A 24,643-nucleotide genomic window follows, 5' to 3' on the forward strand; every position below is an offset into this window, starting at 1 on the left:
TGTTCTGCCTAGCAACAGTGACACTGATCTCTGCTCCCTGTGATTGGAGCAGAGATCAGTGATCTGTAAAACACAGCCATGCCACGCCCCTCACAGTTAGCAACACGCCCCTAGGACACACTTAACCCCTACACTGCCACCTTGTGGTTAACCCCTTCAGTGCCAGTGTCATTTACACAGGAATCAGTGCATTTGTAAAGCACTGATTGCTCTATAAATGACAACGGACCCAAAAATGTCCGATGTGTCCACCATAATGTCACAGTCACGATAAAAATCGCTCCAGCATTTAAAAAATAAAAAAAATATTAATAAAAATGCCATAAAACTATCCCCTATTTTGTAAACGCTATAACTTTTGCGCAAACCAATCAATCGCTTATTGCGATTTTTTTTTTTACCAAAAATATGTAGAAGAATATGTATTGGCCCAAACTGAGGTAAAAATTATTGTTTTTCTATATATTTTTGGGGGATATTTATTATAGCAAAAAGTAAAAAATGCATTTTTAGATTTTTTTGTTTATAGCGCAAAAAATAAAAACCGCAGGGGTGATCAAATACAACCAAAAGAAAAGCTCTATTTGTGTGAAAAAAAAAAAAAAAAAAAGGACATAACTTGTTTAGGAGTCATGTCGCAAAACTGCGCAATTTGTCAGTTAAAGCGACGCAGTGCCATATCGCAAAAAGTTCTCTGGTCAGGAAGGGGGTAAATTCTTCCTGGGCTGAAGTTGTTAACCACTTGAGCTCCAGAAGATTTTACCCCCCTTCATGGCCAGGCCATTTTTTGGCATTTAGCTCTGCGCTACTTTAACGGGTAATGGCGTTGTTATGCAACACTGTACCCAAATAAAATTGATAGCGCTTTCTTTTGGTGGTATTTGATCACCGATGGATTTTTGTTTTTTTATTATATAAAAAATTAAAATTGGAGGAAAAAAATATATATATTTATGTGTGTGTGTGTGTGTGTGTGTGTGTAATATATATTATATATATATATATATATATATATATATATATATATATATATATATTTATTAGTGATGCCATTGGCTTCCGTGCCTGTCAACGTCCTTTAGCCAATCAGGGGTGAGAGAGGGCAGGGCCGAATGGCAGCTCGATGTCTGAATGGACACACGGAGCTACCGCTCGACTCGGGTGCCCTCATAGCAAACTTCTTGCGGTGGGGGCACTAGACAGGAGGGAAGGGCCAGGAGCAGCGAAGAGGGACCCAAGAAGAGGAAGATCTGGGCTGCTTTGTGCAAAACCAACTGCACAGAGCAGGTAAGTATAACATAACATGTTTGTTATTTATTTACAAAGAAAAAAAAATAGGATTTTTTTCGTCATACTTAACCGTAAAATAATTTTCTTTGATTACATCTTAGGACACAGTCAGGCTAATATTCATTACCAGCTGGGTTATACTTCATTTCCAGTTGAATGGACACTGGTAGACCAAGGGTCTTTAGACAGGAAGTGATCCCCTATATAACCCCTCCCATACAGGAGGCACTTCAGTTGCCAGAGTCCATGCCGTCAAATTTAGAGACTGTAAATTAGGGTGGAATATAGGATCTTGACACAGTAGATCGGAGCAACGTGGAAGCGTCCATGGCCAGTCTATTGTCAGTCTCGCAATCTTCGAGAACCAGGGCCTTCTGGGCCAGGCTGGTGCCACTAATGCAGTGGCATTGTCAGACCCGGATAGCTCCACCGTCCATGACCGTAGGGCCAGTCATACTGCCCATAATTCCAGGACGTTAATGGGCAGGATCTGTACTGTCCGTGACCATTTCCCTTGAGCTGTGAGCCCCTTTAGTGTCGCTCCCCAGCCTGAGAGACTGGCATACGTAGTCAGTCCTCTCCAAGTTACCGGGAGAAAGGATCTTCCCTTTCGCAGGTTCTGATCCTGGAACCACCAGTTTAGGCTTAAGTGTGCCCGAGGAGATGAGAACATTGGATAATCCAGGGTTCGTCCTCTCCTGTTCCAAGCCAACAAGAGGTCTTGTTGTAGAGGCCTGGAATGGAACCAGGTATAGGGCATTGCCTCGAAAGAGGACACCATCCTCTCTAGAAGACTCATACAGAGCCGTACGGAGGGTTGTCTTGTGCTCCTTATCTGACACACCTGATTCTTCAGAGCATAGATCCTTGTGGGTGGCAAGAATACTCTTGCTTAGACCGTATCTACGATCAGATCTAAATACTTTAGACCTTGAGCTGGTTTCAAGACTGACCTTTCAGTATTTTTGATCCAGCCTAAGCTTTTCAAATACCCCACTGTGCATATTATGCTCTGTTCTAGAGCCTGCAATGAGTGATCTCTGAGCAGGAGGCCGCCCAGATACCCAAGCACCAGGATCCCTTGGGCCCTTAAAAGACCCAATACTGGTGCTAGGACCTTTGTGAACAGCCGCAGAGCTGAAGCAAACCTGGAAAGTAGAGTCACAAACTGAAAATGACGTTCCTCTACTGCAAATCGCAGGAACCTCTGATGAGGCTGAAAGATAGGTACGTGTAAATGCGCATCTTATATCGATGGAGATCCATCCAGATCATCCTCCTGGTTAGGCCTATCAGACAGTTTGACCTGAACCTTTAACGTACTGGCAGATACCAATTGCTGCAACAGCTGAACTGGCCAAAGAAAAGGAAGCCTTTATTGACTCCAATTTCTTGTTAAGAGGGTCTTTCAACCCCTGTGCGTTATCTACCAGACAAGTTAAGTTCTTGTTTAAGGAAGAGACTGCTGCATGTACGGCTGGCATGCTCCCTTTCACAAACTTTTCATCCATGGGATATAAAAAGGGAAAACCTCTGAAGAGGAACAAAATCCTGTCAGAATGTTCCCAATCAGTATATATTCCAGCAGGGGGTGTAGGGGGAAAAGCCTGTGTGGCCTGAAGAGGCCTCAGGGATCCCAAAAGGACCAGGGGGGCTCAGTCACCTCTGCAAGAGGCAACTTAACCACTTTACGACCGGAGCACGACGATGTACGTCCATTTTTTGAAGAGGGATATCTCGATAACGGCAGCAGCTGCTGCCACAACCGAGATATCCATCTCTTCAGGCGCCGGTTGTGTGTACGGTAATGGTGGTCTCCACGGCGGGTTCACCGCAAGATCACCGTTATCAGCAGCAGGAGAGGTGCCACCCCCCCTCCCGCCGCTCTCCCGAGCCGTCGGTAGCGGCGGAGGTGATCGGGTCCTGTCTGTGCCTGGGTATAGAGTGAGGCCAAGATGGCCCCCCACTCGTCTTTATACCATAGGAGGGCGGAAGCGTCGTCAAAATGTCACTTCCGCCCATACCTCTTAAAAAGGAAAATTTTTCCAATGTAATTTTTTTTTATTGCATTTAAGTCCAAATATGAGATCTGAGGACTTTGACCCCAGATCTCATATTTAACCACTTTCAGACCAGACCATTTTGCTGGCTTAAGACCAGACCACTTTTTGCGATTCAGCACTGCGTCGCTTTAACTGGCAATTGCGCGGTCATGCGACGTGACTCCCAAACAAAATTGATGTCCTTTTTTTCCCCACAAATAGAGCTTTCTTTTGGTGGTATTTGATCACCCTTGCGGTTTTTATTTTTGCGCTATAAACAAAAATAGAGCGACAATTTTGAAAAAAAAAACAAAAAACGAATTTTTTACTTTTTGTTATAATAAATTTCCCCCAAAAATATATAAAAAAAACATTTTTTTCCCTCAGTTTAGGCCGATACGTATTCTACATATTAGTAAAGGAAAATATTCCTGTGCCTAGTCAGGGTAGAGGTAGATAGTGTACTGCTGCACACACTGGGAGGGAAATATCTGAACCCAGGGGAGTAATAAAGAGGAGGTAGTGGTGCTCTGTACTATGGTGGGATATGCCGATCAACGAGGGCAATATACTGAATCCACAGTTCAGGAGGTACAACATAAAATTTAGGGTAAACTGAATAGGTAAAAACACAACATATGTGAGCCTGTGCGGCATATTAAAGTAGTGATACTTTTAGTGTTATTAGATAGTATAGAGCAGTGATGGCGAACCTTGGCACCCCAGATGTTTTGGAACTACATTTCCCATGATGCTCATGCACTCTACAGTATAGCTGAGCATCATGGGAAATGTAGTTCCAAAACATCTGGGGTGCCAAGGTTCGCCATCACTGGTATAGAGCATCAATATACAAATCACGATATAAAAATAAAAGATATAAATTCCAAAGTGCAGCGTGTTGCGATAACAAAAATCGCATAAAGTGCAAGTGCTCTAGTGTGATGCACATAGGCAACCCTTCAAATATACACAGAAATATTGTGACAAACAATACCGGTGTATTGAACAAATGTCCGTTTTAAGTGCAAAGTGCTGCGATTATTCCTGTAATCGCACAGAGTGTGACTACTTCAACATAATAATTTGTGAAAAATGTGGGAGTATTGCGATGGAAAGGGCAGTGGTGCTGGTGATGGGGGATATATCCTTCGTTGCTCCGTGTATTCTGATGATGGGTGTCCCCTTACCTCACCGCTGTAAGGTAACAGCATGTATAAAGATCTTTATGGTGTTGTCCCTTTAAGGGATTTCTCTGGGGTATTGCAGTAAGGGTTCCTCAGTGGAGTAGCGTGTATGTGGGTTTAAACAGACATGGAGGAAGGATACTCCATAGTGTAAAATGTTTCAACAATCAGATCTTTTATTCAAAAAAAATATTAAAATACTCAAACACAGAGTGTGTACAGGCAATGTACAAACTAGCTGCAGGCTCGGTCTACGTCACTTCCGGTAGCTTAGTGTCCTGACGCGTGTTCGTCACGGGTCACGTGACTTCATCAGGGGATAAACATAGCTATAGGAAGTGTCCTTAAATAGTGGTTGAGCGCTGTTAGTATGGTGGCCATTACTGTGAAGACCCGGAAATGCGACCTCAACAGCTTTATTAGCAATTTTTTTTTTTTTTTTTTTTTACAAAGACAAATCCCCTTCCTACTATCTTACTGAATGGAACTCCATAGAATTATTAGTCACACCCCAGTTTTTTCTCTAACTATGGATTGGAACTTCTACCTTCCCCCTTATATGACTATCAGTATTATTACGATTATTACTAGCCTTATGTTTAATACAATTTCCAGACTTGTTTTGCTTTTATTGCCCACTTGGTTAAATACGTCATTTCCGGGTGCGTTAAAGGAATTTGGACATTCATACCAATATATCCATATTATGCGATTTTTCGTCCCTCCTGTTTTTATTAGAATATTTTTTGATAGGAATGGAAAAAATTATATATGTCTGAACACTCCTCAAATCGGTACACCTTTTACATTAATTGATTTTTTAAATTATATTGTTTTAATATTTTTTATGCATTTCGCATTTTATATCTACTATTACCTCCTTTTTCTCCTTTATTCAGGTATAAGTATACTTTATCCATTACTCCTTATAATAGTTAGTTTTGTATTTCCTCCCCTTTTTTTGTTTTTTCAAAAACATTGCCTTAATACTTGCTGGCCGATTAGCATCATGTACAGTCCTTTTCGTTTATCTTTTTATATTTTTTATTTAGCTCGCTTGATACTCTCTTTTAATATTCCTATGCTTGCCTGTTGTTGGTGGTTAATAACCCAAACAATGGCGGCTGCCGCACTTCCAGTATTGTAAATACCGGATACGTGCGAGTTATAAACAAAGATGGCCACTATTCCATTTCCGGGTAATATACATACCGGATGTTTTGCACACCAAAAAAATGGCCGCGGTACCCTTTCCGGCGACATTGTCATTAAGAATATGGCCGCCGGCGCATTTCCGGATCTTCACAGTAATGGCCGCCATACTAACAGCGCTCAACCACTATTTAAGGACACTTCCTATAGCTATGTTTATCCCCTGATGAAGTCACGTGACCCGTGACGAACACGCGTCAGGACACTAAGCTACCGGAAGTGACGTAGACCGAGCCCGCAGCTAGTTTGTACATTGCCTGTACACACTGTGTTTGTGAGTATTTTAATATTTTTTTTGAATAAAAGATCTGATTGTTGAAACATTTTACACTATGGAGTATCCTTCCTCCATGTATGTTTAAACCCACATACACGCTACTCCACTGAGGAACCCTTACTGCAATACCCCAGAGAAATCCCTTAAAGGGACAACACCATTTGTCAGGACCTGGGAACTTCATACTAAAGGGAAACACCGCCAAAGGATCCTAAAGATCTTTATATACGCTGTTACCTTACAGCGGTGAGGTAAGGGGACACTCATCATCAGAATACACGGAGCAACGAAGGATATATCCCCCATCACCAGCACCACTGCCCTTTCAATAGCTATACTCCCACATTTTTCACAAATTATTATGTTGAAGCATTCACACTCTGTGCGATTACAGGAATAATCGCAGCACTTTGCACTTGAAACGGACATTTGTTCAATACACCGGTATTGTTTGTCACAATAAAAGGGTTGCCTATGTGCATCACACTAGAGCACTTGCACTTTATGCAATTTTTGTTATCGCAACACGCTGCACTTTGGAATTTATATCTTTTATTTTTATATCGGATTTTGTATATTGATGCTCTATACTATCTATTAACACAAAGTATCACTACTTTAATATGCCGCACAGGCTCACATATATGTTGTGTTTTTACCTATTCAGTTTACCCTAAATTTTATGTTGTACCTCCTGAACTGTGGATTCAGTATATTGCCCTCGTTGATAAGCATATCCCACCATAGTACAGAGCACCACTACTTTAATAAAAAAAAAAAATTTTACTCGTTTATTTTTATTGTGACTGCGACATTGTGGCGGACACATCGGACATTTTTGGGACCATTGTCATTTATACAGCAATCGGTGCTATACAAATGCATTGATTCCTGTGTAAATGACACTGACAGTGAAGGGGTTAACCAGGGAGTGGCAGTGTAGGGGTTAAGTGTTCCTAGGGGTGTGTTACCAACTGTGGGGGGCTGGGCTTTGTGTTAGTGAACGCTGATCTCTGCTTCAATCACATGGAGAAGAGATCAGCGTCACTTGTTGCTAGGCAGAATGGGGAGATGCTGTTTACAATGGCATCTCCCCGTTCAAAAAACACCCTGTCTCGACGAGCTCGCACGCAGAAGCGAACGCATACGTGAGAAGTGCCCGCATATGAAAACGGTAGTCGCACCACACGTGAGGTATCGCCGCGATTGGTAGAGTGAGAGCAATAATTATACCCCTAGACCTACTCTGTAACATAAAACATGCAACCTGTAGAATTTTTTTAAATGTCGCTTATGGAGATTTGAGGGTAAAAGTTTGACGCCATTCCCCGAGTGGGCGCAATTTTGAAGCGTGACATGTTGGGTATCAATTTACTCGGCATAACATTATCTTTCACAATGTAAAAAAAAAAAAAATTGGGCTAATTTTACTGTTGTCTTATTCAAAAAAGTGATTTTTTTTCCAAAAAAAAGTGCGCTTGTAAGACTGCTGCGCAAATACGGTGTGAAAAAAGTATTGCAATAACCGCCATTTTATTCTCTAGGGTGTTAGAAAAAAAATATATAATGTTTGGGGGTTCCAAGTAATTTTCGAACAAAAAAAAAAAAAAAAAAAAAAACTGTTTTAAACATGTGAACACCGAGTCTGAAAAAGAGGCCTGGTCCTTAAAGTGGAAGTAAACTCCCCTATCGTTTTCAGCCAAGGAAGCTGCCATCTTTGCCTCTGTTTAATCTTCAGCACCTATGGTGCTGCACATGTGATTCCTTATGACACCAGCCATTGGATGGTTTGATAGTTTGGCTGAGAGCACAGCCAATGTGCAGTTAGCATTCCCGGCATGCCTTTTTTTATACCTGTTTAAATCGATGGGTTTACTTCCACTTTAAGTAGTTTAAGGTAGAACGAACCATTTCGGTCTGAGTCAGGATGAAAAGCCACTGCAACAGAGAGGCAGACATCAACTGGATATCTTTTTGTCCAGACTGCTCGGAAGCGGACTCATCCGTCAGGCCCTCCACAGAATCCTGAGCTTTTCTCCATTCTCAACCCATCCCTCCTCCAAACTAGGAGGCTCCAGGGTGGGGGATCTGTCAGGCTTCTTGCCACCCTGCGGGATGGAGGCAATATTGCCAGCAATCCTGTGCTCTAACCCGGCTAGGGCAGAGGACGGTTCATCCTTGGTGATAAAGGGTGAAGCAGCAGCGTTGACTGTAGGCACAATACCAGATAGGCGCAGAAGCTCAGATGCCCCTGGTCCTTCAGGGGATACAACTAGGTTTGTCAGGAACTACTTTACACCATCTCTTTACACTACTTGTCCTCCTGCGCAATCAATACTTCGCTCTTTTAATCCAGCTACTATAGAGGAAGTCACTAAACTTTTTTCTAATGCCCCCTGGACCCTGTTCCTTCTCAAATACTATAGTCGCCATCACCATCTTAACTCATATCTTCAACCGCTCACTCTCTACTGGCATCTTCCCCAACGGTCTAAAACATGCGCTAGTCACTCCCATACCAAAAAAGGCCTCAGACCCCACCAATCTTAACAACTTAAGACCCATCTATTTACTCCCTTTTGCCTCCAAACTCCTTGAATGTTTAGTTTACAACCGACTGAGCGACCACCTCATTGAGAATAACCTTCTTAATCCCCTTCAGTCTGGATTTTGTCCACAGCACTCCACTGAAACTGCCCTCCTAAAACTCACAAACAACTTACTAACAGCCAAAACCAACGGTCATTATTCCATACTCTTACTCTTGGACCTTTCTGCTGCTACAGTCCACCACCCCCTCCTCAAAAAACTCAATTTGCTTGGTCTCCAAGGCTGCACTCTGTCGGATCGAATCTTACCCATATCATTGCACCTTCAGTGTCACCTACAACTCCACTTCCTCTTCTTCAACTCCCCTTTCCGTTGGGGTCCCCCAAGGTTCTGTCCTTGGACCTCTACTATTCTAAATCTACACATCCTCCCTAGGTCAGCTAATAGCCTCCCATGGCTTTCACTACCATTTATATGCTGATGACACCCAAATCTATCTCTCTGCCCCTCAGCTCACCCCATCAATCTCCTCACGTATCACTGATCTACTAACAGACATATCAGCCTGGATGTCACACCACTTCCTCAAACTTAATCTATCCAAAACTGAACTCTAATATTTCCTCCCCCACGTGCCCCTTCCCCTGACTTCTCTGTCAAGATTAATGGTACATCTATTAGTCCGTCCCCACATGCCAGGGTGCTAGGAGTAACCTTAGACTCTGAACTGTCCCTTTTAGGTCCACATACAATCCCTGTCCAAATCATGCCGCCTTAGCCTCCGCAACATTTCCAGAATACGTCCCTTTTTAACTAATGACACCACCAAGCTTCTAATTCACTCTCTGGTCATCTCTTGCCTTGACCAACTGCAACTCCCTCCTCATTGGATTACCTTTATATAGACTATCCCCCCTTCAGCCCATAATGAATGCCGCTGCCAGACTCATCCACCTTAACAGCCAGTCAGTGTCCTCCACCCCTCTCTGCCAATCCTTCAACTGGCATCCACTCACCCAACTAATAAAATTCAAAGTACTAACAATAATTTACAAAGCCATCCATAACTCTGCCCCTAGTTACATCACTAACCTAGTCCCAAAATACCAACCAAGATGCTCTCTTCAGTCATCCCAAGACCTCCTGCTCTCTAGCTCCCTTGTCACCTCCTCTCATGCTCGCCTCCAGGATTTCTCCAGAGCTTCTCCCATCCTTTGGAACTCCCTACCCTGATCTGTCCGACTGTCCCCTAATCTATCCATCTTTAGGCGATCCCTGAAAACCCTTCTCTTCAAAGAAGCCTATCCTACTTCTAACTAACACTGTTTTACTTCATCAGCTCATCTCCCCACAGCTATTACCTTTTGTATCAATTGACCCTTCCTTTTTAGATTGTAAGCTCTAACGAGCAGGGCCCTCTGATTCCTCTTGTACCAAATTGTAATGTAGCTGTAATGTCTACCCTCATGTTGTAAAGCACTGCGCAAACTGTTGGCGCTATATAAAACCTGTATAATAATAATAACTACTGACGACATAGGTGTGCCCTTCCCTGTAGTGTTAGTCCCACTACTCTTTTTTGAAGACATTTACTAGCCACAAAAAGAGAACTTGGGTGTACTATTTAAACACCTCAGAAGGGAGACCCTTTAATAGGGCTCACCAAGCACCTATGCAACAATCCTGCTAGGCACCTTAGCCTGCCAAGCAACACTTAGTGACTCACATGACCTGGGTAAGGAGAAATGAACTGCTGCAAATGCCTGGTTCAAGGTCTGCTCTGTGTCCCACAGCTGCCTTCTGGAAGTACCGCATGCTTGGCATATACAACCTAAATAAGCTGGCTGTGCGCCAGAACATTGTGCATGTGTGCGCATGTACGTGCGTGGTCCCAGCGCGGCTGTATTTGCATATGACGCAAATCTTCGTGCACCCAGATAAAAGCTACTGCGCATGTGAGGCGAAGAAGCGTGCATCATGGCCGCAAACAAACTGCTGAGCACAGCGGAACTCTTGTGAACGCACATGTGCCATGGTGAATCAAGGTGAAATACAGGTCATACAGGTCAAAAACAGCCAGACACAAGCAAAAAAAAAAAAAGGTACACTTTTCAAACACCCACAGCTAGCCCAAAACTCCCCCGTATGGTCACCACACCACAGTTGTCCAGCCTCTAGCTAGCTTGACTGATTGTTACAATCACTGGGACACGCCAGAATAATAAGTAAAGCGGTTTCACTTGCCCATCCAGGCATAAGGCAGTTTAGAAACTAAGAGCCCAAACTTCACCCATCACGGCGGGATCCTGTCACTTGAGGACCTTCAAGGACTGGGTACCCTTTTCATGTTTGGGGTCCACTCCTTTGGAGCTGTTCAGCACCCTGCAGGAATGCCTTAGCACTGTGGTGTCCAGGATTCCACTTTGCAGGATCCAACACCCGGAGGTCGCATTACAAGCAAAACCTTGCCGGATCTTGAGTCTTCTTTGCTAGGCTCGGGTACCATTTATCTAAGCATATAAAGCCGGTGGCAAATGGATCCGATCGGTCAATCCCTTGATTCATTTAAGAACTGTTTGTGGGGAAAACCGTGCCATCCAGCTTGCAGACAGTGGTAAAAACTGAAGTGCTTCCTGTATGGGTTATATAGGGGGAACACTTCCTATCTAAAGACCTTTGGTCTACAATTGTCCATTCACCTGGAGATGAAGTATAACCCAGCAGGTAATGAATATTATCCTGACTGTGTCCCATGATCTATGAAATTTTAAATGTTAAAGTCCTGCCTCCACAAGGTGACTTCTATTCCGTCTTCGCTGTCCCTCTTTGATTTTGATTCTCACAATACTGGGGCTCCAACAGCTGTCATCCTCTTTCAATACTGGCTGTGGACATATAGAGGCAAAATTGCAGTAAACAAGAACAACCAATTTATAATCTAACATTATGGTTGCCATTGGTTATTGCAAATCACTGCTCTTTTGTGCAGATATTAAGACAAAAGCCCACAAATCAAGAGGTCACATGACCAGGAGCTCAGGAGGCAACAGAACATCTCAATCATTTCAGATCTGTAGGTTTTGCTGAACACACCTGTGTTGCCTTCTCTTCAATCCGTTTCCGCTGGTGTTCCTCTTCTCTTAATTTCTGCTCAATGTCCCGAATTTTGTTCTGGAGGGGAAAAATAAATGTATTATGTAGTGTGAATATGATCTTTATTTAAAAAATTCGGAATTATATAATGTATTGTGAAGCCCCCCCCCCCCCCCCCATCATATCCTTATTCTGAGTTTACAGTGGTGTGAAAAAGTGTTTGCCCCCTTCCTCATTTCCTGTTCCTTTGCATGTTTGTCACACTTAAGTGTTTCGGAACATCAAACCAATTTAAACAATAGTAAAGGACAACACAAGTAAACACAAAATGCAATTTGTAAATGAAGGTGTTTATTATTAAAGGTGAAAAAAAATCCAAACCATCATGGCCCTGTGTGAAAAAGTGATTGCCCCCTAAACCTAATAACTGGTTGGGCCACCCTTAGCAGCAACAACTGCAACCAAGCGTTTGCGATAACGTGCAATGAGGCTTTTACAGCGTCCTGGAGGAATTTTGGCCCACTCATCTTTGCAGAATTGTCCTAATTCAGTTACATTAGAGGGTTTTCGAGCATGAACGGCCTTTTTAAGGTCATACCACAACATCTCAATAGGATTCAGGTCAGGACTTTGGCTAGGCCACTCCAAAGTCTTCATTTTGTTTTTCTTCAGCCATTCGGTGGTGGACTTGCTGGTGTGTTTAGGATCATTGTCCTGCTGCAGAACCCAAGTTTGTTTCAGCTTGAGTACACGAACAGATGGTCGGACATTCTCCTTCAGGATCTCTTGGTAGACAGCAGAATTCATAGTTCCTTTTATCACGGCAAGTCTTCCAGGTCCTGAAGCAGCAAAACAGCCCCAGACCATCACACTACCACCCCCATATTTTACTGTTGGTATAATGTTCTTTTTATGAAATACAGTGTTCCTTCTACGCCAGATATACTTGGACACACACCTTCCAAAGAGTTCCACTTTTGTCTCATCGATCCACAGAATGTTGTCCCAAAAGTCTTGGGGATCATCAAGATGTGTTGTGGAGAAATTGAGACGAGCTTTGATGTTCTTTTTGCTCAGCAGTGGTTTTCTCCTTGGAACTCTGCCATGCAGGCCATTTTTGCCCAGTCTTTTCCTGATGGTGGAGGCATGAACGCTGACCTTAACTGAGGCAAGTGAGGCCTGCAGTTCCTTGGACATTGTTGTGGGGTCTTTTGTGACCTCTTGGATGAGTCGTCGCTGCGCTCTTGGGGTAATTTTGGGCGGCCGGCCACTCCTGGGAAGGTTCACCACTGTTCCATGTCTTCGCCATTTGTGGATAATGGCTCTCACTGTGGTTCGCTGGATTCCCAAAGCTTTGGAAATGGCTTTATAACCCTTTCCAGACTGATAGATCTCAATTACTTTCTTTCTCAATTGTTCCTGAATTTCTTTGGGTCTCGGCATGATGTGTAGCTTTTAAGGATCTTCTGGTGGACCTTACTGTGTCAAGCAGCTCCTATTTAAGTGATGCCTTGATTGTGAACAGGTGTGGCAATAATCAGGCCTGGGTGTGGCTAGAGAAATTGAACTCAGGTGTGGACAACCACAGTTATAGTATGTTTTAACAAGGGGGGCAATCACTTTTTCACACAGGGCCATGATGGTTGGATTTTTTTTCACCTTTAATAATAAACACCTTCATTTACAAATTGCATTTTGTGTTTACTTGTGTTGTCCTTGACTATTGTTTAAATTGGTTTGATGTTCCGAAACACTTAAGTGTGACAAACATGCAAAGGAACAGGAAATGAGGAAGGGGGCAAACACTTTTTCACACCACTGTATTTGCGTCCTTTTATTATCAGGCACTGAACATACTGTGTGTAATATATATATATATACACACACACACACACACACACACACACACACACACACACACACACACACACACGTTATCATGACCAACGCCATGCTCAAGTAACACAGAAGAGGAGGCCGTTCTCAATTCAGAAAGATATATTGGCAGGGCTCATGTGTCTTCCCTACGAGGATATCTGAGCCACATAACATAGCTTTTTGAATACCAACACTCTCTTCTTCCAGTTTTCTGAACTTCTACTGCAAATCATGTAAAGCCGATATTCCAGACGTTCAACATCCCTCGAAAATGAAATTTACATCATATTTTACACACAAATAGAGCTCTCTTTCTTTTCTATTTGATCCCCACTGTGTATTTTTTTTATACAATAAAAAGGAAACGTTTTGGAAAAAAATAAAAAAATAAATCAATATTTTCTTCTGTTATAATACATATTCAAAAAAAAATTTATTTCTTCATAAATTTAGGTCAAAATGTATTCTGCTACATCTATGGTAAAAAAAAAAAACACATTCAAAATAAAAATCCCAATAAAGTGTATATATTTTATTTATGTAAAATTTATAGCATGGTATATATACTGGAATGTATACAGTTAGAGATACAATACTGTAATAGTGATGATCAGAGACTTATATATTGTGACTAGGATATGGTGGCACGCAATGTGGTGCTAACAGACACCGACGTTGTAAGAGACATTAACACAGCAATCAGTGATAATACTGTACATATGACACTGGCTGAGAAGGGATTAACTGTGTGCCCAATAAGTGTAGTGTGCAGTATGTGCTGCTTTTACTTACTAATCTGGCTGTTTTTTCCCTTGCCTTTCAGAGACAGATTGCTGTGGACTGCACACAGAGTTCTGTATGCTTGTAAACACAGAACTGTGTGCGACTGGACACAGCCGCTCAGCAGCTTTCAGCCGAAATTATTGGCTGAAATCTGCTGCCAAACCCATGCGGTTTCCATTTAGGAAGACAGGGGGCGACATACAGGCAAGTTGTCAAGCCAGCCTGTGCAGCCCGTCCGCAGCAAATCTACTGTGGGTGGGTGGCAAATAGTAGTTTAAGTGATTGTAAAGTCCTGTTCCCCCCCCCCCCCCCCCTTAAAAATAACAAAATGTTATACTTACTAGTGTAATAGTTTTGCACAGAGCAGCCTGGATCCTCTTCTTGGGTCCTCCCCCGTTGAGTGCCCCCATAGCAAGCAGCTTGCTATGGGGGCATCCGCGCTGAGTCACAGCTCCCTGTGTCCATTCAGACACAAAGGATAAAAAAAACATTTTGACTTTACAATCCCTTTTTAAACTAGCAAATGGTTGAAAAAAGTAAAAAATAATATAAAAAAAAAAAAAAAAAAAAAAAGTTCAAAAAGTGATCGCTCCTTATCTAGCTTTTGTTGGGATGCCTCAAGTTATAAAAGGTGTTAGGCTGAGGTTGTTGGTACACTAAGCAGCTTATTTGGGATTAACCTACTACTGTGCCTGCTAGACTATGTTGACTTATCCCCAATGGATCCAAATTTAGCCATTACAGTTTCTCGAGCTTTATTTGTTGACCATAGGCTGATCACACTTAGATGGGCCTTGCCCACCTACCCTCTATGAATAAATATCCACCATGTTTAACACCTATTTGCAAATGTATGCATTTATAGACTTTTTTTGGACTGTTTTTACTCACATGGGTTTAAAATTTTTACTTATCTGCGTATGCATGTTTTTTTTTTTTCTAGCACAAAAGTTCCTGCATATTGATCAGTAAATATTTGCATACAATTGCAGCCCCCCCCCCCCCCCAATACCTGCATCTGGCATAACTGTATAAATAATAGCCTCAGATGCAGATTTTTTAATTTTGTGTCTCTCGGATCTGAACGCAGTGCATGTTTACAAACCTGTGTGTCTCCAATGAAAACCGTGCAGCTGCAATCAGATCCATAAATAAAAAAAGTTTGTAAATGTGTTTTTTTATGGCTGTGTGAATTAAGCTTGCTAATGTCCTGCATATGTACATCTTTCTTTTTTTTTTTGCCAATTTCAAAAACATCAAAGCTTCCTTGCAAAGGTGATGTCTGGGCTTCTGGCTTGTTGTTGTACCTTTAAAGGATGACGGGGCTGTCTTCATGTAAACCTGCTCTCTGTGAATTGCTATATATGTTCCCATACCTGAGAACTTAGATTGGCAGTGTGGCTTCAACAGCCCATTTTTAACCCAAGTAGCTGCAACAGATTAATTGAGGTTTTTTTGCAGGCTAGGAAGACAAGCTGCCATCGACAGCATACTTTCTTACCTCCTGGTTTCAAGTGTTAGGTTCAGATTTAAAAAAAATTCTCCTATTCTCGGGTCCCCCGCCAGCACCATTTGGCCCCTCCCGCCTGCTGAGTGCTCCCATAACAATCTTCTTGCTCTTGGGGCACTTATGCATGCTTACTCTCAAGCTGCCCCTGTCTATAAAAACACACAAAGCGTGGCTCGGCCCCTGCCTCCCATTCCCTCCTCACTGGCTGTGATTACCAGCTGTGTCTCAGCCAATGAGGAGGGCGAGTCCCAGGAGAGCCTCAGCTCTCATGCATGTCACTGGATCGAGTTTGGGCTCAAGTATGGGGGGGGGGGGGGCACACTGAAGGTTTTTTACTCTATGCAATACCTTCACCCTTAATCACTTTAACAGCAAACAGTGTTTGACACAACTTACCTCTGACACAACTTGTATTGTAGTAAGCTTCAAGTATTCTTGTTCCAGTTTATCGAGCTTTTCTCGCATATTAATTTTCTCGAGTGCTTTATCACTTTCAAGGGTCGCCTGCAGAAATAAACAAACAATGACAATAATATTGCAGGTTAGCATTACGGAGCTACAAAATATTGTATGTGGGAAGTTTCATTGAATGGAATAATCAGTATTTGGTTCAGCAGTTGGATCAAATTACAGCAACTGGAGAAAACCCAGCCAAGCATGGGAAGAACATACAAATAACATGTAAAAAGCTTCTCATATTTACAATGTACATTTTAAAAGCCATTCAGAAGGATATTTAAAGATTGCAAAGAACAAGTAAAAAGCTCAAAGAGTTGGTTCCATGCCATTCAGGATTTGGGAAGAGAAGGTGGAGAAGGGTATTTATTACTTTGAGATCTGGGGTTGGGCTTTAAAGCTTAAATAAAGTGCTATGGGAGGGTCCAAGTTCAGTACAGCTCCGCTTTAAAATGGTTTTAAACCTCAGACAAGAAATATGAACAAAGCATATCCCTCTATAGTGTGTACTTGTCTGAAGAGCACCAAGTGTCATTTCTGTCTGCTGCTTCCTTCCTCTGCTATCAGCAGGAATCACTTCTGACAAGTTTTCCCAACAACAAAAAGAACAAAGGTGACAGTGGAGGGATCTCTGGCATGCAACCTGTTATTGACAGCCTCAGCTCTGTTCCTGTGTGCTTACTGAAGGGTGGTGGGTACCTTCCCTCCAATCATTTCTCAGAGCTCTCCTCACTGAGCTCTGCAGTGTAATTTCTGCTCTCCGCCCTCTTTTCTCTGAACTCCCAGAAAAGCTTTATAAATTCTGGACTTTAGACAGATGCGGAGAAGAGAAGACTCCAGATAAAATGGGTACAACTTATGCTGCGTACACACGACCGGACTTTACAGCAGACTAGGTCTGACGGTCTTCCCGAATGAACGGACTTAACAACACACGAACGGACATTTTGAACGTGATGACGTAAACGGGACTAAACAAGGAAGTTCATTAGCCACTAGCCAATAGCTTCCCTTGTGTCGTATTTGGTCTGCCTGATCAGCACACAGATGAACGGTTTTCCTGATTTTAGTCCGTCGGAATCAAGTCCGTCGGATAGATTTGAAACATGTTCTATTTCTAGTCCGTCTGATTTATAAAAAAAAAAAAAAAAAAAAAAAAAAAAAAACACACGCTCGGATTGTCCGACGGACTAATCCCTTCGGACATAGTCTGCCGGAAAGTCCGGTCGCGTGTAAGTGGCATTACAGTGAGGGGAAAAAAGTATTTGACCCCCCCCCCCCCCACCGTTGATGTTGTACATTTGCCCACTGACAAAGAAATGATCAGTCTATAAATTTAACGCTAGGTTTATTTTAACAGAACAAAAATATCCAGAAAAAAAACGCATAAAAAAAAAAAGTTATAAAATTAACTTGCATTATAATGAGTGAAATAAGTATTTGACCCCTTCACAAAACATGACTTAGCACTTGGTGGCAAAATCTTTGTTAGAAATCACAGAGGTCCGACGTTTCTTGTAGTTGGCCACCAGGTTTGCACACATCTCAGGAGGGCTTTTGTTCCACTCTTTGCATATCCTCTCAAGTCATTAAGGTTTTCGAGGCTGACGTTTGGTAACTCGAACCTTCATCTCCCTCTGCATACTTTCTATAGGATTAAGGTCTGGAGACGGGCTAGGCCACTCCAGGACCTTAATGTGCTTCTTCTTGAGCCACTCCTTTGTTGCCTTGGCCGTGTGTTTTGGGTCATTGTCATGTTGGAATACCCATCCACGACCCATTTTCAATGCCCTGGGTGAGGGAAGGAGGTTCTCACCCAAGATTTGATGGTACATGGCCCTGTACATTGTCCCTTTGATGCAGTGAAGTGGTCCTATCCCCTTAGCAGAAAAGCACCCCTCAAAGCATAATGTTTCCACCTCCGTGTTTGACGGTGGAGATGGTGTTCTTGGGGTCATAGGCAGCATTCCTCCTCCTCCAAACACAGAGAGTTGAGTTGATGCCAAAGAGCTTGATTTTGGTCTCCTCTGACCACAACACTTTCACCCAGTTCTCCTTTGAATCATTCAAATGTTCTTTAGCAAACTTCAGATGAGCCTGTACATGTGCTTTCTTGAGCAGGGGGACCTGGCAGGATTTCAGTCCTTGACGGCGTAGTGTGTTACCAATTGTTTTAGTGACTGATCCCAGCTGCCTTGAGATCATTGACAAGATTCTGCCATGTAGTTCTGGGCTGATTCTTCACCGATCCCATGATCATTGAAACTCCACTAGGTGAGATCTTGCATGGAGCCCCAGACCGAGGGAGATTGACAGTTATTTTGTGTTTCTTCCATTTGCGAATTACTGTTGTCACCCTCTCACCAAGCTGCTTGTGGATGGTCTTGTAGCCCATTCCAGCCTTGTGTAGGTCTACAATCTTGTCCCCGACATCCTTCGACAGCTCTTTGGTCTGGCCATGGTGGAGAGATTGGAGTCTGATTGATTGCTTTTGTGGATGGGTGTCTTTTATACAGGTAACAAGCTGAGATTAGGAGCACTCCCTTGAAGAGAGTGCTCTGAATCTCAGCTTGTTACCTGTATAGAAGACACCTGGGAGCCAGAAATCTTGCCAACTGATAGGGGATCAAATACTTATTTCACTCATTAAAATGCAAATTTAAAACTTTTTTGAAATGCGTTTTTTCTGGATTTTTGTTTGTTATTCTGTCTGTCACTGTTAAAATTAATCTACCATTAAAATTACTTTGTCAGTAGGCAAATGTAAAAAATCAGCAGGGGATCAAATACTTTTTTCCCCCTCACTGTATGTAGAAGGATTTGTTTAATTTCTGTGTATCACCTGAGACCAGTCACTTCACTGGGTTTAAGTTTATTTTCACTTTTTAAAAGTGTATAAACACTGCTCCAGAGGATTATCATACAAAGCTACAAATGGAACATATTGTAACTTTTATTCTGCAGATGAACAAAGATACAAAAAGGGCTGAACCTATATCTAGCATTTATGAAATGTTAATAATGCCCATGAAAGAGCTGCTTTTCTAGTGGTAAGTGTTTAAAAATAGTAAGTGACGTGGAAGAAATTATCTACTTTGAGACGTGGTTAGGCTGTGGACATTTTTAGGAATTCTCTGCCAGGTGGATTTATGTACAATACTTGGATCTCCTTGACACTTGGCTTGATCCAGCTCTGCTGAAACAAAAAGCATTGCTGCTGACCATGCTTAGTGTCTCTGCTCCTGTCCGGCACGGTCAGTATTCCTGGCTGGCTTGATGATTTTGCCCCCACACAGAAGCAAATGGAGTTTCCACACGTCTGCTCTGCACAACCAGGCAGTGTCTGGAGCCACTCTGTCCTAGGTCTATTTTCCAGTGCATTCTGGGATACAGGAACCTCCACTGTCTCTCCCCCCATTCCCAGCTAACACTTTATGACATGTTAGTGAAGCATTTACCAAATGCTGTAGGTGCGGTCACAGAGCATTATCATTGAAATCAATGGAGGCAGTTGACAAGCATCGATGCCTCATGAAAGCGATATGCCGCTTAATATTTACCACAACAATACCACAGCAGAGTGTGGTGCCCATTGTAATAATCATGGCAGGCATTGAAGGGCAGTTATGAGGCTTTAAAAATTCAGCAAAAAACACAGGGCATTGACACACGTGAACGAGCCCTTAAAGCAACCAAACAAGTAAAAAAAAAAAAATATATATATATATATATATATATATATATATATATATATATATATATATATATATTTGTTGTTAATTGGAGTTGCCAATAATTTAAAGTGTGTTTCTTTTAGAGCCTGTTCACGCCAACTGCAGTGCAGGAAATGTTTTGCTTCCATGTGCATTTCCGGCACCGCATGAGAATGCGCTGCTCTTGTTAGATATTCCTGGGTACCATTGATTGCTAAAAGGCATATAGGAAATGTGCACACCAAACTGTATGGTACCACAGTACCATGCAGTTTAGTGCAGCACGACTTATGGCAGCCCGTTGAAATGAATGGGTTGTAGAGAATGAGCAAAAACACACATACATCCGTGCTTTGTGTGAACCGGCGAGCTCGCGTGCACACATACGTTAATAGTGCCTGCAAGTGAAAATGGTGTTCAAACCGTGCAAAAATGTAATGGTTTTGGGTACATATTCTCAGACATCGAAAACTTTGTTTTAAAGCAATTGTAAAAAGGTAAATTAAAAATAAACAAATACACAAAAACAAGTTTACACTTGTCTTGGCTTCTGGTGCTCCAGTAAAGCCCATGAGACCCAGAACGGAGGTGAGAGAAGAGCTGCAAACATGCACAGTGCTGGATAGAATGAGGGCTCAGGCAAGTATAAGGGGAAGTGTAAGGGGGGGGGGGGGGGGGGGGAGTGTAGCTGATGCCAAAACTCTTTTTCCTAAGTGCAAGGAATGCATGAAGGTAAAAAGAAAACGTTTAGGCTTTAAAACCACTTGATAAAGCAGTTGTAAAGTCATTAGGTTTCTTATCTTAACCACTTTAAGACCAGGTCTATTCTTTAAACTTGTTGCTTAAAAGTTTTTTTTTTTTTTTTAATCTTTTTATTGGTTTTATAACAAACATACACATATACAACAGTGGATGTGCCCTCACAGCCTCATCCACGACTGGGCCCGGAGGCCCGCAGTTACCTAACAACAAAAGCTAACGTACTAAGAACAACCCAATCCCCCCCCCCACCCCCCCCCTCCCCGTCACATCTCGACCATTTCACGGATGCTAATTTTCCTCAAAGTCCTGTACATGTGGGAATATCACATGGAACTATCCCATTGTTTTATGGGGTGGTATCCCCCTAGACTATACCGGTGGGTACTAGATTAATAGGATCTCGTCTAATGTGCGACCACAGCATCTGGGCTCAGGATAGTACCTCATCCCACAGTATCGGTGGAATGTAACCATGAGTGCCATATCTTGTCAAATTTTCGCAAACACCCCCTACTTTCATACGTGGCTTTATAATAAGGTAGCATTGCATTCACCAAGCCCTTCCATGTTAATAGGCTCGGAGCCTCTGTTTTTTTCCATTTCATTAAAATGGCTTTCTTAGTGTAGAAGAACAAGATAGTAAGCATTGTTCACATGGCCCTCGTAGGGACCACTTCTTCCACCAGGCCCAGGAGACACACTTTTATAGTCAACGGTATTGGGACCGAGATTAGTTCTGACACACACATGACCACTGCAGTCCAGAACCCCTGCACTAGCGGGCAGTGCCAGAAAATGTGATCAGTGTCAGCAGGCGAATGAGAACACCTCCAACACTCCGCCGAGACTGAGGGGAAAATCCTATTCAATCTGGCAGGTGTATTGTAGCTTCTATGAAGAAATTTGAATTGTATCTCGTGCCGATACCAAGCAGCTAAACGGCTGGGCCCATAGTTCGTCCCAATCCTCCCCCTGCACCTCCGGAACTTCAAGTGCCCACCGTTCCCTACACCTGACGATTGCTTTGGGAGTCGTCTTGAACAGCTCCTTATATGATACCGAGAGGGGTTTCGTCAGATCACCACTAGCCAACAATGTTTCAAAGGCCGAGGGCATGGACTCAACTCTCCGCTCCTGAAACTGGACCTGGAAAGCATGTCTGACCTGCAGAAATCTAAACAGGTAGAAATTAGGAAGATCATGTCTCGCCTGGAGCTGTGGGAAAGACAGCAACTCCCCGTAAGAAGTTATGTCTTTCAATGTCTTGATTCCTTTACTTGCCCAGAGCATGGGGTCCGGCAAATTATAAAAATGAGAAAGGGTTGGGTTCATCCAAATGGGAGTGGAGGGCGACACCCCCCTAAAGCTGGGGCATGCCACCCTCACCACCATCTCCCAAGCCTTAATAGTAGCTTTCATTGTCAGCGTCAGCGGGAGTTCTGATTTAAGGCCCCTAAATAGAGCAAAACGTAAACTATCATAGGACCCCAGGTGAGCCGCCTCCAAAACCGTGGCCGCGTCACCCTCGTCAGCCGTCAACCATCTGCGGGCGAAAACCATTTGCCCAGCCAAATAATATTTTTGCCAATCCGGCAAAGCCAGACCTCCCTGATCCCCAGGTTCCTGCAGCACCCTGAGTCCTATCCTAGGTGGCCTAGGGGTCCACAAAAACGTTGAGACAACACTATCAAGCTTCTTAAAGAAAGATTTAGGGATCCATACTGGTGCCTGTCTCAAAAAGTACAGCACCACCGGAAGAAATTTCATTTTTAACAAACTAATCCTGCCCACAAGAGACAACGGCAGCTTGGACCAGGTTAGCACTTTCCGCTTCAGGAGTGTGATTAAGGGAAGAATATTAAGAGGGATATAATCTTGAACACTTGCCGTTATCTGGACCCCAAGATACCTCATCGAGGAGACCCACTGAAGGGGCAGGGCGGGATCAGCCTTTGCTCGAGCCCCAGGATCCAGCGGCAGAACGAGGACTTACCCCAATTCACCCGCAGACCCGAGAAGGCTGCAAAGCGATCAATAATCTCCAAGGCATTTTGCAGGGGCCTCCCGGGGTCGTCTAAGAACAACAACATGTCATCAGCGTATAACGCCAAAGTCTCATCAATTGAACCAACCCGGATGGGACTCAGGTCCTTGGCAGACCTAAGTGCCACCGCCAGCGGCTCCAGCGCAAGTGAAAACAAAAATGGAGATAGCGGGCAACCCTGTCGAGTCCCCCTACCCACGTCAAAGAAATCCGAAGTGGACATCCCCAGTCGAACCGCCGCTCTCGGTCGCCTGTATAACAAGGCCACCCACCTCCGGTACTGCGGTCCAAACCCCATGACTTCTAATACCTTAAACATATATTGCCAGTCCACAGAGTCGAAGGCCTTCTCAAAATCGATAGAGACCACAACTCTGACTGTCAGACTGCGGTCGAAGTTGCAAGTGTGTGAAAAGTCTCCTCAAATTAGTATCTGTCGACTTCCCCGGCATGAAGCCCGTCTGGTCTATACTTACAAGAGTGGGTAAAACCTTCGCTAGCCTAGTGGCCAAAATTTTAGTAAGGATTTTCAGGTCCATATTAAGCAGGGCTATAGGCCGGTAAGAGGAGCATTCCGTCGGGTCCTTGCCCGGTTTCAAAAGCAAAACCATATAAGCCTCCAACATAGAGTCAGGCAGGGTGTCCTGCTCCAGACAGTATGCCAGGAGCAGATCCAATCTAGGGGATATTATCTCCACATTCGCCTTGTAAAAGTCAGCAGGGAGGCCATCAGGCCCCGGAGCCTTGTTAGGAGGAAAAGAAAAAATTGCCTGCTCAATTTCCCGCTTAGTAATCCGGGCGTCTAGCATTTGAACGTCAGTATCGGAGAGCCTGGGCATAGGCAGGGTGCTCAAAAGGGAGTCCAGAGCCAATGGGTCATAGGGGGGTATAGGTGAATATAGGGTAGAGTAGTATTGAACGAAAGCGTGCATTATGCGTCCAGGTTCGTCAATTAGGTTCCCCTCCGTATCTTTAATAACAGGGATGCACGTCAGCGGACGGCAGTCCGCCACCAGCATGGCCAGAAGCTTGCCATTCTTATCCCCTTCAGCAAAGTTGGTCTGTGCCCTCTTGACCAGGTCCGCCCGAGCCTGACCCGAGCCTGACCCGTAACATGGATGGACAACATGACAGCAAGGCCACATACGAGGCCCCCGTAGGGGAATCCGCATGCGCCCTCGCACTCTCCCTTTCCTTCAGTTGCAGTAGCTCAATGTCCTCTCTATCCTGAGTTTTAACTGTCTTAATGGCTGAGATATACTCCCCACGGGTCACAGCCTTAAAGGCATCCCATTCAGTCTGGCGGTCAGTCGAGCCGTCATTAACAGTCCAGTAGGTCTGCATGGCTTCTGTCAGTCGGGCCAAAACATGCTCATTCTGTATCCACCCCGGCTGAAGCCTCCACCCCCCCGCCCCCTTCCCGTCGGGAATGTAAGTGTCACAGCAAGAGGGTTATGGTCAGTCAGGCCACCCGCCAGGTAGGTGACATCTCCCACGTAGGGTAGGATGGCGTTGTTCCCAAACGCCATATCAATTCTAGCAGAGGACCTATGCGTTATCGAGACATGGGAGTAACCCCTCTCCAACGGGTGCTTCCACCTCCACAGCTCCGTGAGGCCCGCCACCGACCCCCATCCATTTAAGTCCGGGGACCCCCCTCTAGTCGGGTTGGAGGTGTCCAAGGCCGCGTCTAATACGGCGTTAAAATCCCCCAACAGAACCAGGGGCAAATGGGTGTAGGGCGCAAGCCTAACCAACAGGTCAACCAACACTTTAACTTGAAACGGGGGGGGGCACATATATATTAACGAGCACTATACGTTTATAACATATATCCACAACTACC

At 43.7% G+C, this 24,643-nt stretch overlaps 1 protein-coding gene across 3 annotated transcripts in view; it reads right to left on the bottom strand.

Annotated features, from left to right (window-relative positions):
* CEP57 (centrosomal protein 57) overlaps positions 1 to 24,643 on the bottom strand; it is a 72,013-nt gene that overhangs the window by 21,724 nt on the left and 25,646 nt on the right. For all 3 annotated transcript variants that reach the window (XM_077484939.1, XM_077484938.1, XM_077484937.1), the window contains 2 exons: positions 16,219 to 16,326; positions 11,652 to 11,729 (listed from right to left, as the gene is read on the bottom strand). In XM_077484939.1, coding sequence (XP_077341065.1) covers positions 11,652 to 11,729; positions 16,219 to 16,326 — 186 coding nt within the window. The remainder of the gene's footprint in view (positions 1 to 11,651; positions 11,730 to 16,218; positions 16,327 to 24,643) is intronic.

The sequence above is a fragment of the Lithobates pipiens genome, unplaced genomic scaffold, assembly GCF_037356315.1.
Source record: "Lithobates pipiens isolate NorthernLeopardFrog02 unplaced genomic scaffold, aLitPip1_a1.2 Scaffold_17, whole genome shotgun sequence".
Taxonomy (NCBI): Eukaryota; Metazoa; Chordata; class Amphibia; order Anura; family Ranidae; genus Lithobates; species Lithobates pipiens.